Source organism: Scyliorhinus canicula, chromosome 8, assembly GCF_902713615.1.
Source record: "Scyliorhinus canicula chromosome 8, sScyCan1.1, whole genome shotgun sequence".
In the NCBI taxonomy this organism is placed as follows: domain Eukaryota; kingdom Metazoa; phylum Chordata; class Chondrichthyes; order Carcharhiniformes; family Scyliorhinidae; genus Scyliorhinus; species Scyliorhinus canicula.
Window position 1 is genome coordinate 29,787,157 of NC_052153.1, and position 18,603 is coordinate 29,805,759.

General features: G+C 46.8%; 1 protein-coding gene across 12 annotated transcripts in view; it reads right to left on the reverse strand.

Annotated features, from left to right (window-relative positions):
- The window catches only part of LOC119970168 (multiple PDZ domain protein), a 416,554-nt gene that overhangs the window by 231,716 nt on the left and 166,235 nt on the right, over positions 1-18,603 (reverse strand). For all 12 annotated transcript variants that reach the window (XM_038804325.1, XM_038804326.1, XM_038804336.1 and 9 more), the window contains exon 20: positions 17,093-17,254. In XM_038804325.1, coding sequence (XP_038660253.1) covers positions 17,093-17,254 — 162 coding nt within the window. The remainder of the gene's footprint in view (positions 1-17,092; positions 17,255-18,603) is intronic.

An 18,603-nucleotide genomic window follows, 5' to 3' on the forward strand; every position in this document is an offset into this window, starting at 1 on the left:
ATTGAAAACAGAGAGAGGACAGACAGTCGGGACATTGAAAACAGAGCGAGGAGAGACAGTCGGGACATTGAAAACAGAGAGGGGACAGACAGTCGGGCCATTGAAAACAGAGAGGGGAGTGACAGTCGGGACATTGAAGACAGAGAGAGGACAGACAGTCGGGACATTGAAAACAGAGCGAGGACAGACAGTCGGGACATTGAAAACAGAGAGAGGAGAGACAGTCGGGACATTGAAAACAGAGAGAGGACAGACAGTCGGGACATTGAAAACAGAGAGAGGACAGACAGTCGGGACATTGAAAACAGAGAGAGGACAGACAGTCGGGACATTGAAAACAGAGAGAGGAGAGACTGTCGGGACATTGAAAACAGAGAGAGGACAGACAGTCGGGAAATTGAAAACAGAGAGGGGAGTGACAGTCGGGACATTGAAGACAGAGAGAGGACAGACAGTCGGGACATTGAAAACAGAGAGAGGAGAGACAGTCGGGACATAGAAAACAGAGAGAGGAGAGACAGTCGGGACATTGAAAACAGAGAGAGGACAGACAGTCGGGACATTGAAAACAGAGCGAGGAGAGACAGTCGGGACATTGAAAACAGAGAGGGGACAGACAGTCGGGCCATTGAAAACAGAGAGGGGAGTGACAGTCGGGACATTGAAGACAGAGAGAGGACAGACAGTCGAACATTGAAAACAGAGCGAGGACAGACAGTCGGGACATTGAAAACAGAGAGAGGAGAGACAGTCGGGACATTGAAAACAGAGAGAGGACAGACAGTCGGGACATTGAAAACAGAGAGAGGACAGACAGTCGGGACATTGAAAACAGAGCGAGGACAGACAGTCGGGACATTGAAAACAGAGAGAGGAGAGACAGTCGGGACATTGAAAACAGAGAGAGGAGAGACAGTCGGGACATTGAAAACAGAGAGAGGAGAGACAGTCGGGACATTGAAAACAGAGAGAGGACAGACAGTCGGGACATTGAAAACAGAGCGAGGAGAGACAGTCGGGACATTGAAAACAGAGAGGGGACAGGCAGTCGGGCCATTGAAAACAGAGAGGGGAGTGACAGTCGGGACATTGAAGACAGAGAGAGGACAGACAGTCGGGACATTGAAAACAGAGCGAGGACAGACAGTCGGAACATTAAAAACAGAGAGAGGAGAGACAGTCGGGACATTGAAAACAGAGAGAGGACAGACAGTCGGGACATTGAAAACAGAGAGGGGACAGACAGTCGGGCCATTGAAAACAGAGAGGGGAGTGACAGTCGGGACATTGAAGACAGAGAGAGGACAGACAGTCGGGACATTGAAAACAGAGCGAGGACAGACAGTCGGGACATTGAAAACAGAGCGAGGACAGACAGTCGGGACATTGAAAACAGAGAGAGGAGAGACAGTCGGGACATTGAAAACAGAGAGAGGAGAGGCAGTCGGGCCATTGAAAACAGAGAGAGGAGAGGCAGTCGGGACATTGAAAACAGAGCGAGGACAGACAGACGGGACATTGAAAACAGAGAGAGGAGAGACAGTCGGGACATTGAAAACAGAGAGAGGAGAGACTGTCGGGACATTGAAAACAGAGAGAGGACAGACAGTCAGGACATTGAAAACAGAGAGAGGACAGACAGTCGGGACATTGAAAACAGAGAGAGGAGAGACAGTCGGGACATTGAAAACAGAGAGAGGACAGACAGTCGGGACATTGAAAACAGAGAGAGGAGAGACTGTCGGGACATTGAAAACAGAGCGAGGACAGACAGTCGGGACATTGAAAACAGAGAGAGGAGAGACAGTCGGGACATTGAAAACAGAGAGAGGACAGACAGTCGGGACATTGAAAACAGAGAGAGGAGAGACTGTCGGGACATTGAAAACAGAGAGAGGACAGACAGTCGGGAAATTGAAAACAGAGAGGGGAGTGACAGTCGGGACATTGAAGACAGAGAGAGGACAGACAGTCGGGACATTGAAAACAGAGAGAGGAGAGACAGTCGGGACATTGAAAACAGAGAGAGGAGAGACAGTCGGGACATTGAAAACAGAGAGAGGACAGACAGTCGGGACATTGAAAACAGAGCGAGGAGAGACAGTCGGGACATTGAAAACAGAGAGGGGACAGACAGTCGGGCCATTGAAAACAGAGAGGGGAGTGACAGTCGGGACATTGAAGACAGAGAGAGGACAGACAGTCGGGACATTGAAAACAGAGCGAGGACAGACAGTCGGGACATTGAAAACAGAGAGAGGAGAGACTGTCGGGACATTGAAAACAGAGAGAGGACAGACAGTCGGGAAATTGAAAACAGAGAGGGGAGTGACAGTCGGGACATTGAAGACAGAGAGAGGACAGACAGTCGGGACATTGAAAACAGAGAGAGGAGAGACAGTCGGGACATTGAAAACAGAGAGAGGAGAGACAGTCGGGACATTGAAAACAGAGAGAGGACAGACAGTCGGGACATTGAAAACAGAGCGAGGAGAGACAGTCGGGACATTGAAAACAGAGAGGGGACAGACAGTCGGGCCATTGAAAACAGAGAGGGGAGTGACAGTCGGGACATTGAAGACAGAGAGAGGACAGACAGTCGGGACATTGAAAACAGAGCGAGGACAGACAGTCGGGACATTGAAAACAGAGAGAGGAGAGACAGTCGGGACATTGAAAACAGAGAGAGGACAGACAGTCGGGACATTGAAAACAGAGAGAGGACAGACAGTCGGGACATTGAAAACAGAGAGAGGACAGACAGTCGGGACATTGAAAACAGAGAGAGGAGAGACTGTCGGGACATTGAAAACAGAGAGAGGACAGACAGTCGGGAAATTGAAAACAGAGAGGGGAGTGACAGTCGGGACATTGAAGACAGAGAGAGGACAGACAGTCGGGACATTGAAAACAGAGAGAGGAGAGACAGTCGGGACATAGAAAACAGAGAGAGGAGAGACAGTCGGGACATTGAAAACAGAGAGAGGACAGACAGTCGGGACATTGAAAACAGAGAGAGGAGAGACAGTCGGGACATTGAAAACAGAGAGAGGACAGACAGTCGGGAAATTGAAAACAGAGAAGGGAGTGACAGTCGGGACACTGAAGACAGAGAGAGGACAGACAGTCGGGACATTGAAAACAGAGAGAGGAGAGACAGTCGGGACATTGAAAACAGAGAGAGGAGAGACAGTCGGGACATTGAAAACAGAGAGAGGACAGACAGTCGGGACATTGAAAACAGAGCGAGGAGAGACAGTCGGGACATTGAAAACAGAGAGGGGACAGGCAGTCGGGCCATTGAAAACAGAGAGGGGAGTGACAGTCGGGACATTGAAGACAGAGAGAGGACAGACAGTCGGGACATTGAAAACAGAGCGAGGACAGACAGTCGGGACATTGAAAACAGAGAGAGGAGAGACAGTCGGGACATTGAAAACAGAGAGAGGACAGACAGTCGGGACATTGAAAACAGAGAGGGGACAGACAGTCGGGCCATTGAAAACAGAGAGGGGAGTGACAGTCGGGACATTGAAGACAGAGAGAGGACAGACAGTCGGGACATTGAAAACAGAGCGAGGACAGACAGTCGGGACATTGAAAACAGAGCGAGGACAGACAGTCGGGACATTGAAAACAGAGAGAGGAGAGACAGTCGGGACATTGAAAACAGAGAGAGGAGAGGCAGTCGGGCCATTGAAAACAGAGAGAGGAGAGGCAGTCGGGACATTGAAAACAGAGCGAGGACAGACAGACGGGACATTGAAAACAGAGAGAGGAGAGACAGTCGGGACATTGAAAACAGAGAGAGGAGAGACTGTCGGGACATTGAAAACAGAGAGAGGACAGACAGTCGGGACATTGAAAACAGAGAGAGGACAGACAGTCGGGACATTGAAAACAGAGAGAGGAGAGACAGTCGGGACATTGAAAACAGAGAGAGGACAGACAGTCGGGACATTGAAAACAGAGAGAGGAGAGACTGTCGGGACATTGAAAACAGAGCGAGGACAGACAGTCGGGACATTGAAAACAGAGAGAGGAGAGACAGTCGGGACATTGAAAACAGAGAGAGGACAGACAGTCGGGACATTGAAAACAGAGAGAGCAGAGACTGTCGGGACATTGAAAACAGAGAGAGGACAGACAGTCGGGAAATTGAAAACAGAGAGGGGAGTGACAGTCGGGACATTGAAGACAGAGAGAGGACAGACAGTCGGGACATTGAAAACAGAGAGAGGAGAGACAGTCGGGACATTGAAAACAGAGAGAGGAGAGACAGTCGGGACATTGAAAACAGAGAGAGGACAGACAGTCGGGACATTGAAAACAGAGCGAGGAGAGACAGTCGGGACATTGAAAACAGAGAGGGGACAGACAGTCGGGCCATTGAAAACAGAGAGGGGAGTGACAGTCGGGACATTGAAGACAGAGAGAGGACAGACAGTCGGGACATTGAAAACAGAGCGAGGACAGACAGTCGGGACATTGAAAACAGAGAGAGGAGAGACTGTCGGGACATTGAAAACAGAGAGAGGACAGACAGTCGGGAAATTGAAAACAGAGAGGGGAGTGACAGTCGGGACATTGAAGACAGAGAGAGGACAGACAGTCGGGACATTGAAAACAGAGAGAGGAGAGACAGTCGGGACATTGAAAACAGAGAGAGGAGAGACAGTCGGGACATTGAAAACAGAGAGAGGACAGACAGTCGGGACATTGAAAACAGAGCGAGGAGAGACAGTCGGGACATTGAAAACAGAGAGGGGACAGACAGTCGGGACATTGAAAACAGAGAGGGGAGTGACAGTCGGGACATTGAAGACAGAGAGAGGACAGACAGTCGGGACATTGAAAACAGAGCGAGGACAGACAGTCGGGACATTGAAAACAGAGAGAGGAGAGACAGTCGGGACATTGAAAACAGAGAGAGGACAGACAGTCGGGACATTGAAAACAGAGAGAGGACAGACAGTCGGGACATTGAAAACAGAGCGAGGACAGACAGTCAGGACATTGAAAACAGAGAGAGGACAGACAGTCGGGAAATTGAAAACAGAGAAGAGAGTGACAGTCGGGACATTGAAGACAGAGAGAGGACAGACAGTCGGGACATTGAAAACAGAGAGAGGAGAGACAGTCGGGACATTGAAAACAGAGAGAGGAGAGACAGTCGGGACATTGAAAACAGAGAGAGGACAGACAGTCGGGACATTGAAAACAGAGCGAGGAGAGACAGTCGGGACATTGAAAACAGAGAGGGGACAGGCAATCGGGCCATTGAAAACAGAGAGGGGAGTGACAGTCGGGACATTGAAGACAGAGAGAGGACAGACAGTCGGGACATTGAAAACAGAGCGAGGACAGACAGTCGGGACATTGAAAACAGAGAGAGGAGAGACAGTCGGGACATTGAAAACAGAGAGAGGACAGACAGTCGGGACATTGAAAACAGAGAGGGGACAGACAGTCGGGCCATTGAAAACAGAGAGGGGAGTGACAGTCGGGACATTGAAGACAGAGAGAGGACAGACAGTCGGGACATTGAAAACAAAGCGAGGACAGACAGTCGGGACATTGAAAACAGAGCGAGGACAGACAGTCGGGACATTGAAAACAGAGAGAGGAGAGACAGTCGGGACATTGAAAACAGAGAGAGGAGAGGCAGTCGGGACATTGAAAACAGAGCGAGGACAGACAGACGGGACATTGAAAACAGAGAGAGGAGAGACAGTCGGGACATTGAAAACAGAGAGAGGAGAGACTGTTGGGACATTAAAAACAGAGAGAGGACAGACAGTCAGGACATTGAAAACAGAGAGAGGACAGACAGTCGGGACATTGAAAACAGAGAGAGGAGAGACAGTCGGGACATTGAAAACAGAGAGAGGACAGACAGTCGGGAAATTGAAAACAGAGAGGGGAGTGACAGTCGGGACATTGAAGACAGAGAGAGGACAGACAGTCGGGACATTGAAAACAGAGAGAGGAGAGACTGTCGGGACATTGAAAACAGAGAGAGGAGAGACAGTCGGGACATTGAAAACAGAGAGAGGAGAGACAGTCGGGACATTGAAAACAGAGAGAGGAGAGACAGTCGGGACATTGAAAACAGAGAGAGGAGAGACAGTCGGGACATTGAAAACAGAGAGAGGACAGACAGTCGGGACATTGAAAACAGAGAGAGGAGAGACTGTCGGGACATTGAAAACAGAGAGAGGAGAGACAGTCGGGACATTGAAAACAGAGAGAGGAGAGACAGTCGGGACATTGAAAACAGAGAGAGGAGAGACAGTCGGGACATTGAAAACAGAGAGAGGACAGACAGTCGGGACATTGAAAACAGAGCGAGGAGAGACAGTCGGGACATTGAAAACAGAGAGGGGACAGACAGTCGGGCCATTGAAAACAGAGAGGGGAGTGACAGTCGGGACATTGAAGACAGAGAGAGGACAGACAGTCGGGACATTGAAAACAGAGCGAGGACAGACAGTCGGGACATTGAAAACAGAGAGAGGACAGACAGTCGGGACATTGAAAACAGAGAGAGGACAGACAGTCGGGACATTGAAAACAGAGCGAGGACAGACAGTCGGGACATTGAAAACAGAGAGAGGAGAGACAGTCGGGACATTGAAAACAGAGAGAGGACAGACAGTCGGGAAATTGAAAACAGAGAGGGGAGTGACAGTCGGGACATTGAAGACAGAGAGAGGACAGACAGTCGGGACATTGAAAACAGAGAGAGGAGAGACAGTCGGGACATTGAAAACAGAGAGAGGAGAGACAGTCGGGACATTGAAAACAGAGAGAGGAGAGACAGTCGGGACATTGAAAACAGAGCGAGGAGAGACAGTCGGGACATTGAAAACAGAGAGGGGACAGGCAGTCGGGCCATTGAAAACAGAGAGGGGAGTGACAGTCGGGACATTGAAGACAGAGAGAGGACAGACAGTCGGGACATTGAAAACAGAGCGAGGACAGACAGTCGGGACATTGAAAACAGAGAGAGGAGAGACAGTCGGGACATTGAAAACAGAGAGAGGACAGACAGTCGGGACATTGAAAACAGAGAGAGGACAGACAGTCGGGACATTGAAAACAGAGAGGGGAGTGACAGTCGGGACATTGAAGACAGAGAGAGGACAGACAGTCGGGACATTGAAAACAGAGAGAGGACAGACAGTCGGGACATTGAAAAGTGGGAGAAGAGCCGGAGATTTAAAAGCGCGGGAGAGAAGCCACCTCCTCTAACCTAAGGGGTCCTCTAACCTTAGGGGCAGCAGGGTAGCATGGTGGTTAGCATAAATGCTTCACAGCTCCAGGGTCCCAGGTCCGATTCCCGGCTGGGTCACTGTCTGTGTGGAGTCTGCACGTCCTCCCCCTGTGTGCGTGGGTTTCCTCCGGGTGCTCCGGTTTCCTCCCACAGTCCAAAGATGTGCGGGTTAGGTGGATTGGCCATGCTAAATTGCCCGTAGTGTCCTAATAAAAAGTAAGGTTAAGGGGGGGGGGGTTGTTGGGTTACGGGTATAGGGTGGATACGTGGGTTTGAGTAGAGTGATCATGGCTCGGCACAACATTGAGGGCCGAAGGGCCTGTTCTGTGCTGTACTGTTCTATGTTCTATGAGTGAATATCAGGTAAGCTCTTTCTTTTTCTTGTTTTATCCGCATGTTATCTGGAGGGGATGGCAGGGAAGGCAGTGAAATGTTCCTCCTGCAGAATGTTTGAGGTGAGGGACACTGTCAGTGTCCCTGCTTTTCATCTGTGGGAAGTGCACCCATCTTCAGCTCCTCAAAAACCATGTTAGGGAACTGGAGCTGGAGCAGGATGAACTTTGGGTCATTCGGGAGGCAGAGGTGGTCATAGATAGAAGCTTCAGGGATGTAGTTACTCCGAAGAATGAAGATAGATGGGTGATGGTGAGAGGAGCTGGGAGGAAGTAGTCAATACAGGGATCCCCTGTGGCCGTTCCCCTTAGTAACAAGTATACCGCCTTGGATACTGGTGTGTGGGGGGGGGGGGGGGGGGGGGGGGAGAAACGTACCAGGGGTAGGCCATGGAGTACAGGTCTCTGGCACAGAGCCTGTCCATGTTGCTCAGAAAAGAAGGGGGGGGGGGGGGGGGGGGAGGAGTAGAGCATTAGTCATTGGGGACCCCATAGTTAGGGGGACAGATAGGAGATTCTGTGGGAATAAGAGAGACTCACGGTTGGTGTGTTGCCTCCCAGGTGCCAGGGTCCCTGATGTCTCAGATCGTGTTTTCGGGATCCTTAAGGGGAGGGGGGAGCAGCCTCAAGTCGTGGTCCACATAGGCACCAACGACATAGGTAGGAAAAGGGAGCTAGAGTGGAATCTTAGAGCTAGAAGAAACAGAGTTATTATTTCTGGGTTGTTACCCGTGCCAGCGAGGCGAGGAATAGGGAGAGAGAACAGTTGAACACGTGGCTATAGGGATGGTGCAGGAGCGAGGGATTCAGATACCTTGGATAATTGGGGCTCATTCTGGGGTAGGTGGGACCTCTACAAATGGGATGGTGTACAACTGAACCAGAGGGGTACCAATATCCTGGGGGGGGGAAATTTGCTAATGCTCTTCGGGAGGGTTTAAACTAATTCAGCAGGGGGATATGAACCTGAATTGTAGCTCCAGTGTACAGGAGGTTGAGGGCAGTGAGGTCACGAGTAAGGTTTCAAGGTAGCAGGAGTGTACAGGCAGGAAGGAAGGTGGTTTGAAGTGTGTCTACTTCAACGCAAGGAGCATCCGAAATAAGGTGGGTGAACTTGCAGCATGGGTTGGTACCCTGGACTTCGATATTATGGCCATTTCGGAGACATGGATAGAGCAGGGACAGGAATGGTTGTTGCAGGTTCTGGGGTTTAGATGTTTCAGTAAGCTCAGGGAAGCTGGTAAAAGAGGGGGCGGTATGGCATTATTAGTCAAGGACAGTATTATGATGGCAGAAAGGACGTTTGATGAGGACTCATCTACTGAGGTAGTATGGGCTGAGGTTAGAAACACGAAAGGAGGTCACCCTGTTGGGAGTTTTCTATCAGCCTCCGAAAAATTCCAGAGATGTAGAGGAAAGGATTGTAAAGATGATTCTGGATAGGAGCAAAAGTAACAGGGTAGTTGTTATGGGGGACTTTAACTTTCCAAATATTGACTGGAAACGCTATAGTTCGAGTACTTTAGATGGGTCAGTTTTTGTGCAGTGTGTGCAGGAGGGTTTTCTGACACAGTATGTAGATAGGCCAACAAGAGGCGAGGCCACATTGGATTTGGTACTGGGTAATGAACCAGGCCAGGTGTTAGATTTGGAGGTAGGTGAGCACTTTGGTGATAGTGACCACAATTTGGTTACGTTTACTTTAGCAATGGAAAGGGATAAGTATATACCGCAGGGCAAGAGTGATAGCTGGGGGAAAGGCAATTATAATGTGATTAGGCAAGACTTAGGATGCATAGGATGGGGAAGGAAACTGCAGGGGATGGGCACAATTGGAATGTGGAGCTTGTTCAAGGAAAAGCTACTGCGTGTCCTTGATAAGTATGTACCTGTCAGGCAGGAAGGGAGTGGTCAAGCAAGGGAACTGTGGTTTACTAAAGTAGTTGAAACACTTGTCAAGAGGAACAATGAGGCTGATGTAAAGATAAGACATGAAGGTTCAGTTAGAGCTCTTGAGAGATGCAAGTTAGCCAGGAAGGGCCTAAAGAGAGAGCTAAGAAGAGCCAGGAGGGGGACATGAGAAGTCCTTGGCAGGTAGGATCAAGGAAAACCCTAAAGCTTTCTATAGGTATGTCAGGAATAAAAGAATGACTAGGGTAAGAGTAGGACCAGTCAAGGACAGTACTGGGAAGTTGTATGTGGAGTCCGAGGAGATAAGAGAGATGCTAAATGAATATCTTTCGTCAGTATTCATACAGGAAAAAGAATGTTGTCGAGGAGAATACTGAGATACAGGCTACTAGACTAAACAGGATTGAGGTTCACAAGGAGGAGGTGTTAGTGATTCTGGAAAGTGTGAAAATAGATAAATCCCCTGGGCGGGATGGGATTTATCCTAGGATTCTCTGGGAAGCTAGGGAGGAGATTGCAGAGACTTTGTCTTTGATCTTTATGTCGTCATTGTCTACAGAAATAGTGCCAGAAGACTGGAGGATAGCTAATGTTGTCCCCTTGTTCAAGGGAAGAGGCAACCCCGGTAACTATAGACCAGTGAGCCTTACTTCTGTTGTGGGCCAAGTCTTAGAACATAGAATATAGAACAGTACAGCACAGAACAGGCCCTTCGGCCCTCAATGTTGTGCCGAGCCATGATCACCCCACTCAAACCCACGTATCCACCCTATACCCATAACCCCCCCCTTAACCTTACTTTTTTTTTTTATTAGGACACTACGGGCAATTTAACATGACCAATCCACCTAATCCACACATCTTTGGACTGTGGGAGGAAACCGGAGCACCCGGAGGAAACCCACGCACACAGGGGGAGGACGTGCAGACTCCACACGGACAGTGACCCAGCCGGGAATCGAACCTGGGACCCTGGAGCTGTGAAGCATTTATGCTAACCACCATGCTACCCTGCTGCTTCCATCTTGGAAAGGATTATAAGAGATAGGATTTATAATCATCTACAAAGGAATAATTTGATTAGGAATAGTCAACATGGTTTTGTGAAGGGTAGGTCGTGCCTCACAAACCTTATTGAGTTCTTTGAGAAGGTGACCAAATAGGTGGATGAGGGGGAAACAGTTGATGTGGTGTATATGGATTTCAGTAAAGCGTTTGATAAGTTTCCCACGGTAGGCTATTGAAACAAATACGGAGGCATGGGATTGAGGGTGATTTAGCTGTTTCGATCATAAATTGGCTAGCTGGAAGAAGACAGAGGGCGGTGGTTGATGGGAAATGTTCAGCCTAGAGTTCAGTTATTAGTGTTGTACCACAAGGATCTGTTTTGGGGCTACTACGCTTTGTTATTTTTATAAATGACCTGGAGGAGGGAGTAGAAGGATGGGTGCTTAAATTTGAGGATGACACTAAAGTCGGCGGAGTTGTGAACAGTGCAGAAGGATGTTGCACGTTATAGAGGGACATACATAAGCTGCAGAGCTGGGTTGAGAAGTGGCAAATGGAGTTTTAAAAAGTATGAGGTGATTCATTTTGGAAGGAGTAACAGTAAGACAGAGTACTGGGCTGATGGTAAGATTCTTGGTAATGTGGATGAGCAGAGAGATCTCGGTGTCCATGTACATAGATCCCTGAAAGTTGCCACCCAGGTTGATAGGATTGTTAAGAAGGCGTACAATGTGTTAGCTTTTATTGGTAGAGGGATTGAGTTTCGGAGCCATGAGGTCATGTTGCAGCTGTACAAAACTCTGGTGCGGCCGCATTTGGAGTATTGCCTGCAGTTCTGGTCGCCGCATTATAGGAAGGATGTGGAAGCATTGGAAATGGTGCAGAGGAGATTTACCAGGATGTTGCCTGGTATGGAGGGAAGATCTTATGAGGAAAGGCTCAGGGACTTGAGGCTGTTTTCGTTAGAGTGAAGAAGGTTAAGAGGTGACTTAATAGAGGCATACAAGATGATCAGAGGATTAGATAGGGTAGGCAGTGGCCTTTTTCCTCGGATGGTGATGGCTAGCACGAGGGGACATAGCTTTAAATTGAGGGGAGATAGATATAGGACAGATGACAGGCAGCAGGGTAGCGTGGTGGTTAGCATAAATGCTTCACAGCTCCAGGGTCCCAGGTTCGATTCCCGGCTGGGTCACTGTCTGTGTGGAGTTTGCACGTCCTCCCCCTGTGTGCGTGGGTTTCCTCCGGGTGCTCCGGTTTCCTCCCACAGTCCAAAGATGTGCGGGTTAGGTGGATTGGCCATGCTAAATTGCCCGTAGTGTCCTACTAAAAGTATGGTTAAGGGGGGGGGGGTTGTTGGGTTACGGGTATAGGGTGGATACGTGGGTTTGAGTAGGGTGATCATGGCTCGGCACAACATTGAGGGCCGAAGGGCCTGTTCTGTGCTGTACTGTTCTATGTCAGAGGTAGGTTCTTTACTCCGAGTAGTAAGGGCATGGAATGCTCTGCCTGCAACAGTAGTGGAATCGCAAACATTAAGGGCATTTAAATGGTCATTGGATAAACATATGGATGATAATGGAATAGTGTAGATGGGCTTTAGATTGGTTTCACAGGTCGGCGCAACATTGAGGGCTGAAGGGCCTGTACTATGCTGTAATGTTCTATTGTTCTATCTTCTCAAGGACAGTTAGGGATGAGCAACAAATGCTGGTCTTGACTGCAACACCCACATCCTGTGAAACAACAAAAATCTCTCTGCTATTAAAGGGAAGTATGTCATATGCCTTCTTGACCACCTTATCTATCTGCCCAGTCACTTTCACAGATTTGTGGATACAACACTCCAAGGTTCCTCTGTTCCCCTGCACTTTTTAATATCCTTCGAATTATTGTGTTTGCTTGCCTTGATGGCCTTCTCCAGACTGAATTACATTTGCCACTGCCTGCCCATCTGACTATCATAGAATCATAGGATTTACGGTGTAGGAGGCCATTCAGCCCATCGACTCTGCACCGACCCTTGGAAAGAGCACCCTACTTAAGCCCCACTTAACCCTATTCCCGTAACCCAGTAACCCCACCTAATCATTTTTTTTTTAACACTGAGGGCAATTAAACAAGGCCAATCCACCTAACCTGCACATTTTTGGAATGTGGGAGGAAACCGGAACACCCAGAGGAAATCCAAGCAGACACGAGGAGAACGTACAGACTCCACACTGACAGTGGCCCAAGCCGGGAATCGAATCTGGGACCTTTAAGCTGTGAAGCAACAATGCTAACCATTGTGGTATCGTGCCAGTCTACGACTTTCCTCTTCATTTTCAACCTAATGTAATTTCTGTATTGTTTGCAAACCACGCAAACATACTATCAACATTCAAGGCTAAATCGTATATAACCGCAAAAAATAAGGGATCCAATATTGAAAACTGCAGAACCCTACTGCAGAGATTTCTAGTCGTAAAAATTACATCAATCATTGTCTTTTGCTTTCTGCTTCGAGTCATTTTTGGATCCAACTTGCCACTTTGCTTGGGTCCCATGGACTTTTACTTTTGTGAGCAGTCTGCCATGTGGGACCTCATTTAAATCATTGCTGAAATTCAAACACAAGAGATCAAATACACTACCCTCACTGACCCTCCTTATTACCTCAAACATTTACTCTGTTTACTCAGACATGACCTTCCCTTAACACATCCATGCTAACTGTCTTTGATTAATCAATGTCTTTCTATGGATAGATTCATTCAGTTCCTCATTTTATCTTCCAATAACGTTCCTATTCCGAAGGTTAGGTTATCCTCCAGTCCCTTGACACCTTGCCTGAAGCCAGAGATGATTGGAAAATGATCGCCAGAGCCTTTCCTATTTATTCTCTCATACCCCTGAAGAATTGAGAATACATTTTATGCTATTTGGGGATTCTTTCACTTTTAAAAGATATTAAGTCCCTGAATAGGTCCTCTCTCTTTGTTAATTACATCTAGTATTTCACACCTAGCTTATTGCAATGTCTTTCTCATCTGTCTCATTTGTGAAAATTTACATTAGTACAGTAGTCCCCCTTTATAACGCGGGTGTTGGGGTCCAAGACAGCCACCCGCGTTGCATCCGAGCCGCGGATATCCACGATGGGGGTTTTAAATTTATTTAAAAATCTATGCTAGCGCTTCCCCTTGTGAGTCTACGGGGGGGCGGGGGGAGAGGTCAGACCCCCGTAGACTCACAATGGGAAGCGCTAGCATAAATTTTTAAATAAATTTAAAACCCCCATCGTGGATCTAATTAAAACAGTGTCAATTTCAGCGGCCGGCTCACTTTGATCCGGAGGGGGAAGCTGCTCTCTCACTGAAACAATCAGCCGGCTGCTGAAATTGACACTGCCGGCTGCTCTCTCCCTCCAATCAGAAACATTAAAACTTAAAAGTTGGATTGGAGGGAGAGAGCAGCCGGCAGTGTCAATTTCAGCGGCCGGCTCATTTTGATCCGGAGAGGGAAGCTGCTCTCTCACTGAAACAATCAGCCGGCCGCTGAAATTGACACAACTGACAGATGGGGTCCATAAGCCCCCCCGCGGTATATCGCGAACCGCGGTATTGCGGAGCGCGGTATAACGGGGGACTACTGTATTCATTAAAGTTATATTTATGGTCATCATGTTATTTATATAATGATAAAAAAATCTTTAGGTGCTCCATATTTTTACTTGTTAATATTTTTCTATGCCCCTCAATGCTTTCCTAATTTCCTTTTTAATGTCACTCTAAGACATTTTATACTCTTTTAGGTTTTTCTGGAGTATTAGCCCCCAGTATGCGTCATAAACTTCCCATTATTCTTTATCGTCTCTTTTAATTGCCTTGACATCCAGGGAGCTCTGAATTTATTTATCCACCCCCCCACCTTTTTTATTCAAGGGCAAAATACTTGCTCAGAACCCTTATTATCTCTCCCTTGAATGCCTCCCACTTATCTGGCACTTACCTTCAAGGAGCTGCTTCCAGTCCACTTGAGCTCTATCACATCACAGCTTATTAAAAATGTTTTCTCCTCAATTAAGAACATTTATTCCTGGTCTATTTTATCCCCTTCCATTCCTACCCTAATTATAACTGAATTATGATCATTTCCATCCAAAGCGCCCTCCAACTGATACTTTTCCAGTTGCCCAAAAAATAAGTCCAGAACTGCCTCGCTTCTTATTGGCCTGGCTTTGTACTAGTTAAAAAAGTTTTCCGGAATACATTTTAAGAACTCTATTTCCTTTGTACCTTTCCCACTAATTCCATCCCTGTTAATCTGAGGGTAGGTGATACCTTGTCACTATTACAGCCTTTTAGAACATTTAAGTTTCAAATATCTTGCATTGCTATTTAGAGGTACACCTACTTCAGGAACTTGTTAGTAAGCGCTCTCTGAATTGTAGCATCTCCTATTTACAATCTATGTTAATGACTTCAGCTTGAATCTTTTATGTCTCACTTGTGAAGAACAAAGGGGCTGGTTTAGCACAGGGCTAAATCGCTGGCTTTGAAAGCAGACCAAGGCAGGCCAGCAGCACGGTTCAATTCCCGTACCAGCCTCCCCGAACACGCGCCGGAATGTGGTGACTAGGGGCTTTTCACAGTAACTTCATTTGAAGCCTACTTGTGACAATAAGCGATTTTCGTTTCATTTCATTTCAGGTTGCCAGGCTCACATTTATATGGAGCTGTTGCAAACCGCCCGCCGGCATGGACTGCTTAGTCAAAGAGGGAGGAAGTCCAGGCGGGAGGGCTGGCTAATGATATGATAATGTATTAGATTGAGATTGCCGACTTTCCTGGGCAGGGATCGTGTTAAGTCATAGGCGAGGGAGGAGTGGAAAATCAGGAAATGAGAATTTGCCATCGAGAATCTAGTTTCCTAATTTTCAGGAGATTGTGGGCCCGCATTGCAATTTACACTGACGGCTAACTCGGACTCAAACTTCTGCCCAGTATGATTTTATAAAAGACAGCTTCTGTTTGACAAATTTATTGGAGTTTTCTCAGAGGATGTAATTAGTAAGCTAGTTAAATGGGAATCTGTAGCAGGCTTGGATTTCCAAAAGGCATTCAAAAATTGGCATACATGAGGTCAATACACAAGACAAGAGTTCATAGAGTCAGGGATGATATATTGTAAAAGACAGAGGATTGGTTAACTGACAGGAAGCAGAAAGTAGGGATAAATGGGGCATTTTCAAGTTTGCAGGTTGCAAGTAGGGGAGTTCCATCAGTACTGGGGCCTCAGCTATTTACAATCTATATTAATGACTTGGACAGAGAGATAGAGAGTAAGGTATTTTAGTTTTCTGACAATACAAAGCTAGGTGGGAATGCAAGCTGCGGGAAGGTAAAGGGTTATGGGGATAATGGGTGTAAAAGGGATTGAAGTGCCCAATCAACCAAGATCGTATTGAATAGCGGAGCAGGCTCAACGGACCGCATGGCCTACTCCTGTTCGTATGTTCCTAAAAGAGGCTGCAAAGAGATATAGGCAGGTTAAGTGGATAAACAACAAGGTGGCAGATGGAGAATGTGAGGAAGTGTGAGCTTATTCACTTTGGTCCTTAGAAAAGCAGAATATTTAATCGGTGTGAAACTTGTAAATGTTGATATTCAAGAGTGTATTTGTACAAGGAACACAAAGAGTCAGCATGCAGACATAACAATCAATCAATAAAGCAAATTACATGTGGTCTTCCTATAATGACACACAGCTTTGGTGAAACTACACCGAAAATACTGTGTGTAATTTTGGCCTTCATACTTAAGGAAGGGTATACTTGCATCGGAGATAGTATGGTGAGGTTGACCAGATTAGTCCCTGGGATGACAGAGTTGTCCTATGATGAGAACCTGAATAAACTAGGTCTATATTCTCTGGAATTTACAAGAAGGAGAGGTGATCTAATTGAAACGTTCAAGATGATGAAGGTGCTTGACATGGTAGATACTGAGTCATTGTTTCCCCGAGCTGCCGAATCTAGAATTTCTTTACTCAAAGAGTTCTGAATCCTTGGAATTCTGTACCCCAGATGATTGTGAATGCGCCATCACTGAGTATCTCTAAGCTAAGATAGTCGGATTTTTCGTGTCTCTGGGAATCAAGGGATTTGGGAGCGGGTTTGATTAAGACCAAGATTAGTCACAATCATAATGAGTGGCAGAGTACAATCAACAGGCTCTTCTGTTCCTATTTCTTATGTTATTATTATTTCCTCAGCACTCTTCCTAACTCTTACCTTCTGTGTACCTTTTTACATCCCATAATTAATGGCAGAGCCATCGGTTAGTATAATCCTCCTCTTCTAAATTCCCTTCCCAAACAACCCACTTTGATATAAAATAGCTTATTCTAGACTGCAAGTCGCACAATGCTTTCAGGAAGATAGCTATATCATTTTCCAAATTAAAAATGACAACCAACTGGCAATTTACAATTAGTTTAATTTAAACTGCAGGTTAATTACCTTGTAAATCAATGATGGAAATGAAAGGTTAACATCCAGGTCTTCACTACCAGCACTGCCATGCATGGCTATGATGGAGGCCTGATGGAAGTCTTCGCTGTCAAAAGATATCTCCCTGTCAAATGTCTGTCCACTGGCAAAGCTGGTTTCAGTTGCTTCTACCTAGAAATCAACACAGAGATTAATTACGCTCTACATGAATCTAGGAGGAAAAGGTGATTACTGAATTTTATTTCAGTGTTTTACATTATCAAAACAAGCTATCAAATCTAGTTATGGTTACCACAGAGCCGAAAAACAATAGACAACAGAACGGCGGCAGGGATGGCACAATGGTTAGCACTACCGTCTCATGGCCTTGGGTGACTGTGTGGAGTTTGCACATTCTCCCCGTGTCAGTGTGGGTGTCCTACCACAGTCCAAAGATGCGTAGGTTAGGTGGATTGGCCATGATAAATTCCCCTTAGTGTCCAGGGATGTACAGGGTAAATTACATGATTACAGGTACAGGGTGGAGTGGATCGGTGCAGTCACAATGGGCTGAATGGCCTCCTACTGTACTGTCGGGATTCTATGAGATCGTATGAGAAGATGCTCAATGCTTATGTCGGCCTGACATTACATAGAACATAGAACAGTACAGCACAGAACAGGCCCTTCGGCCCTCGATGTTGTGCCGAGCAATGATCACCCTACTCAAACCCACGTATCCACCCTATACCCGTAACCCAACAACCCCCCCCCTTAACCTTACTTTTTAGGACACTACGGGCAATTTAGCATGGCCAATCCACCTAACCCGCACATCTTTGGGCTGTGGGAGGAAACCGGAGCACCCGGAGGAAACCCACGCACACACGGGGAGGACGTGCAGACTCCACACAGACAGTGACCCAGCCAGGAATCGAACTTGGGACCCTGGAGCTGTGAAGCATTTATGCTAACCACCATGCTACCGTGCTGAGATTGTTACCAATTCTGATCAAACTCAAAAACTAAAGTATTTCCTGACTGATAATATATGTATTAGAAAAACACAATTTAACATGTTTAAAATTACACACGTGTAAACCAGATTGGCTATTAGACTAAGCATGTTGTCCTCTCTGGTTTCCTTTCCTTCCTTGTGCAAGATGATGGGATAGCTGCTAATTTCCAGTTTCACCATCTCTTCAAAAACGATACTGTTCTGTATTTGCAAGCAGTTACATTTTCAATCACACAACTCAAAAAATTAATGATGGATAGCAAATGTTCCATCTAATTTCTCTTCGTTGTGTACAGCATTTTGTGTTCAACTGCATGATCCACTTAAGATTGATGAGCGGTTGGACACATACACATCTTAAAAGGAAAGTTGGTTGCATGCAGCTTGACATTCTGGATTGTTGCATGGCTGCAGGTTAATTATCTTGTAAATCAATGATGGAAATGAAAGGTTAACGTCCAGGTCTTCACTACCAGCACTGCCATGCATGGCATGGGAACACTGATGTACAATACAATCAACA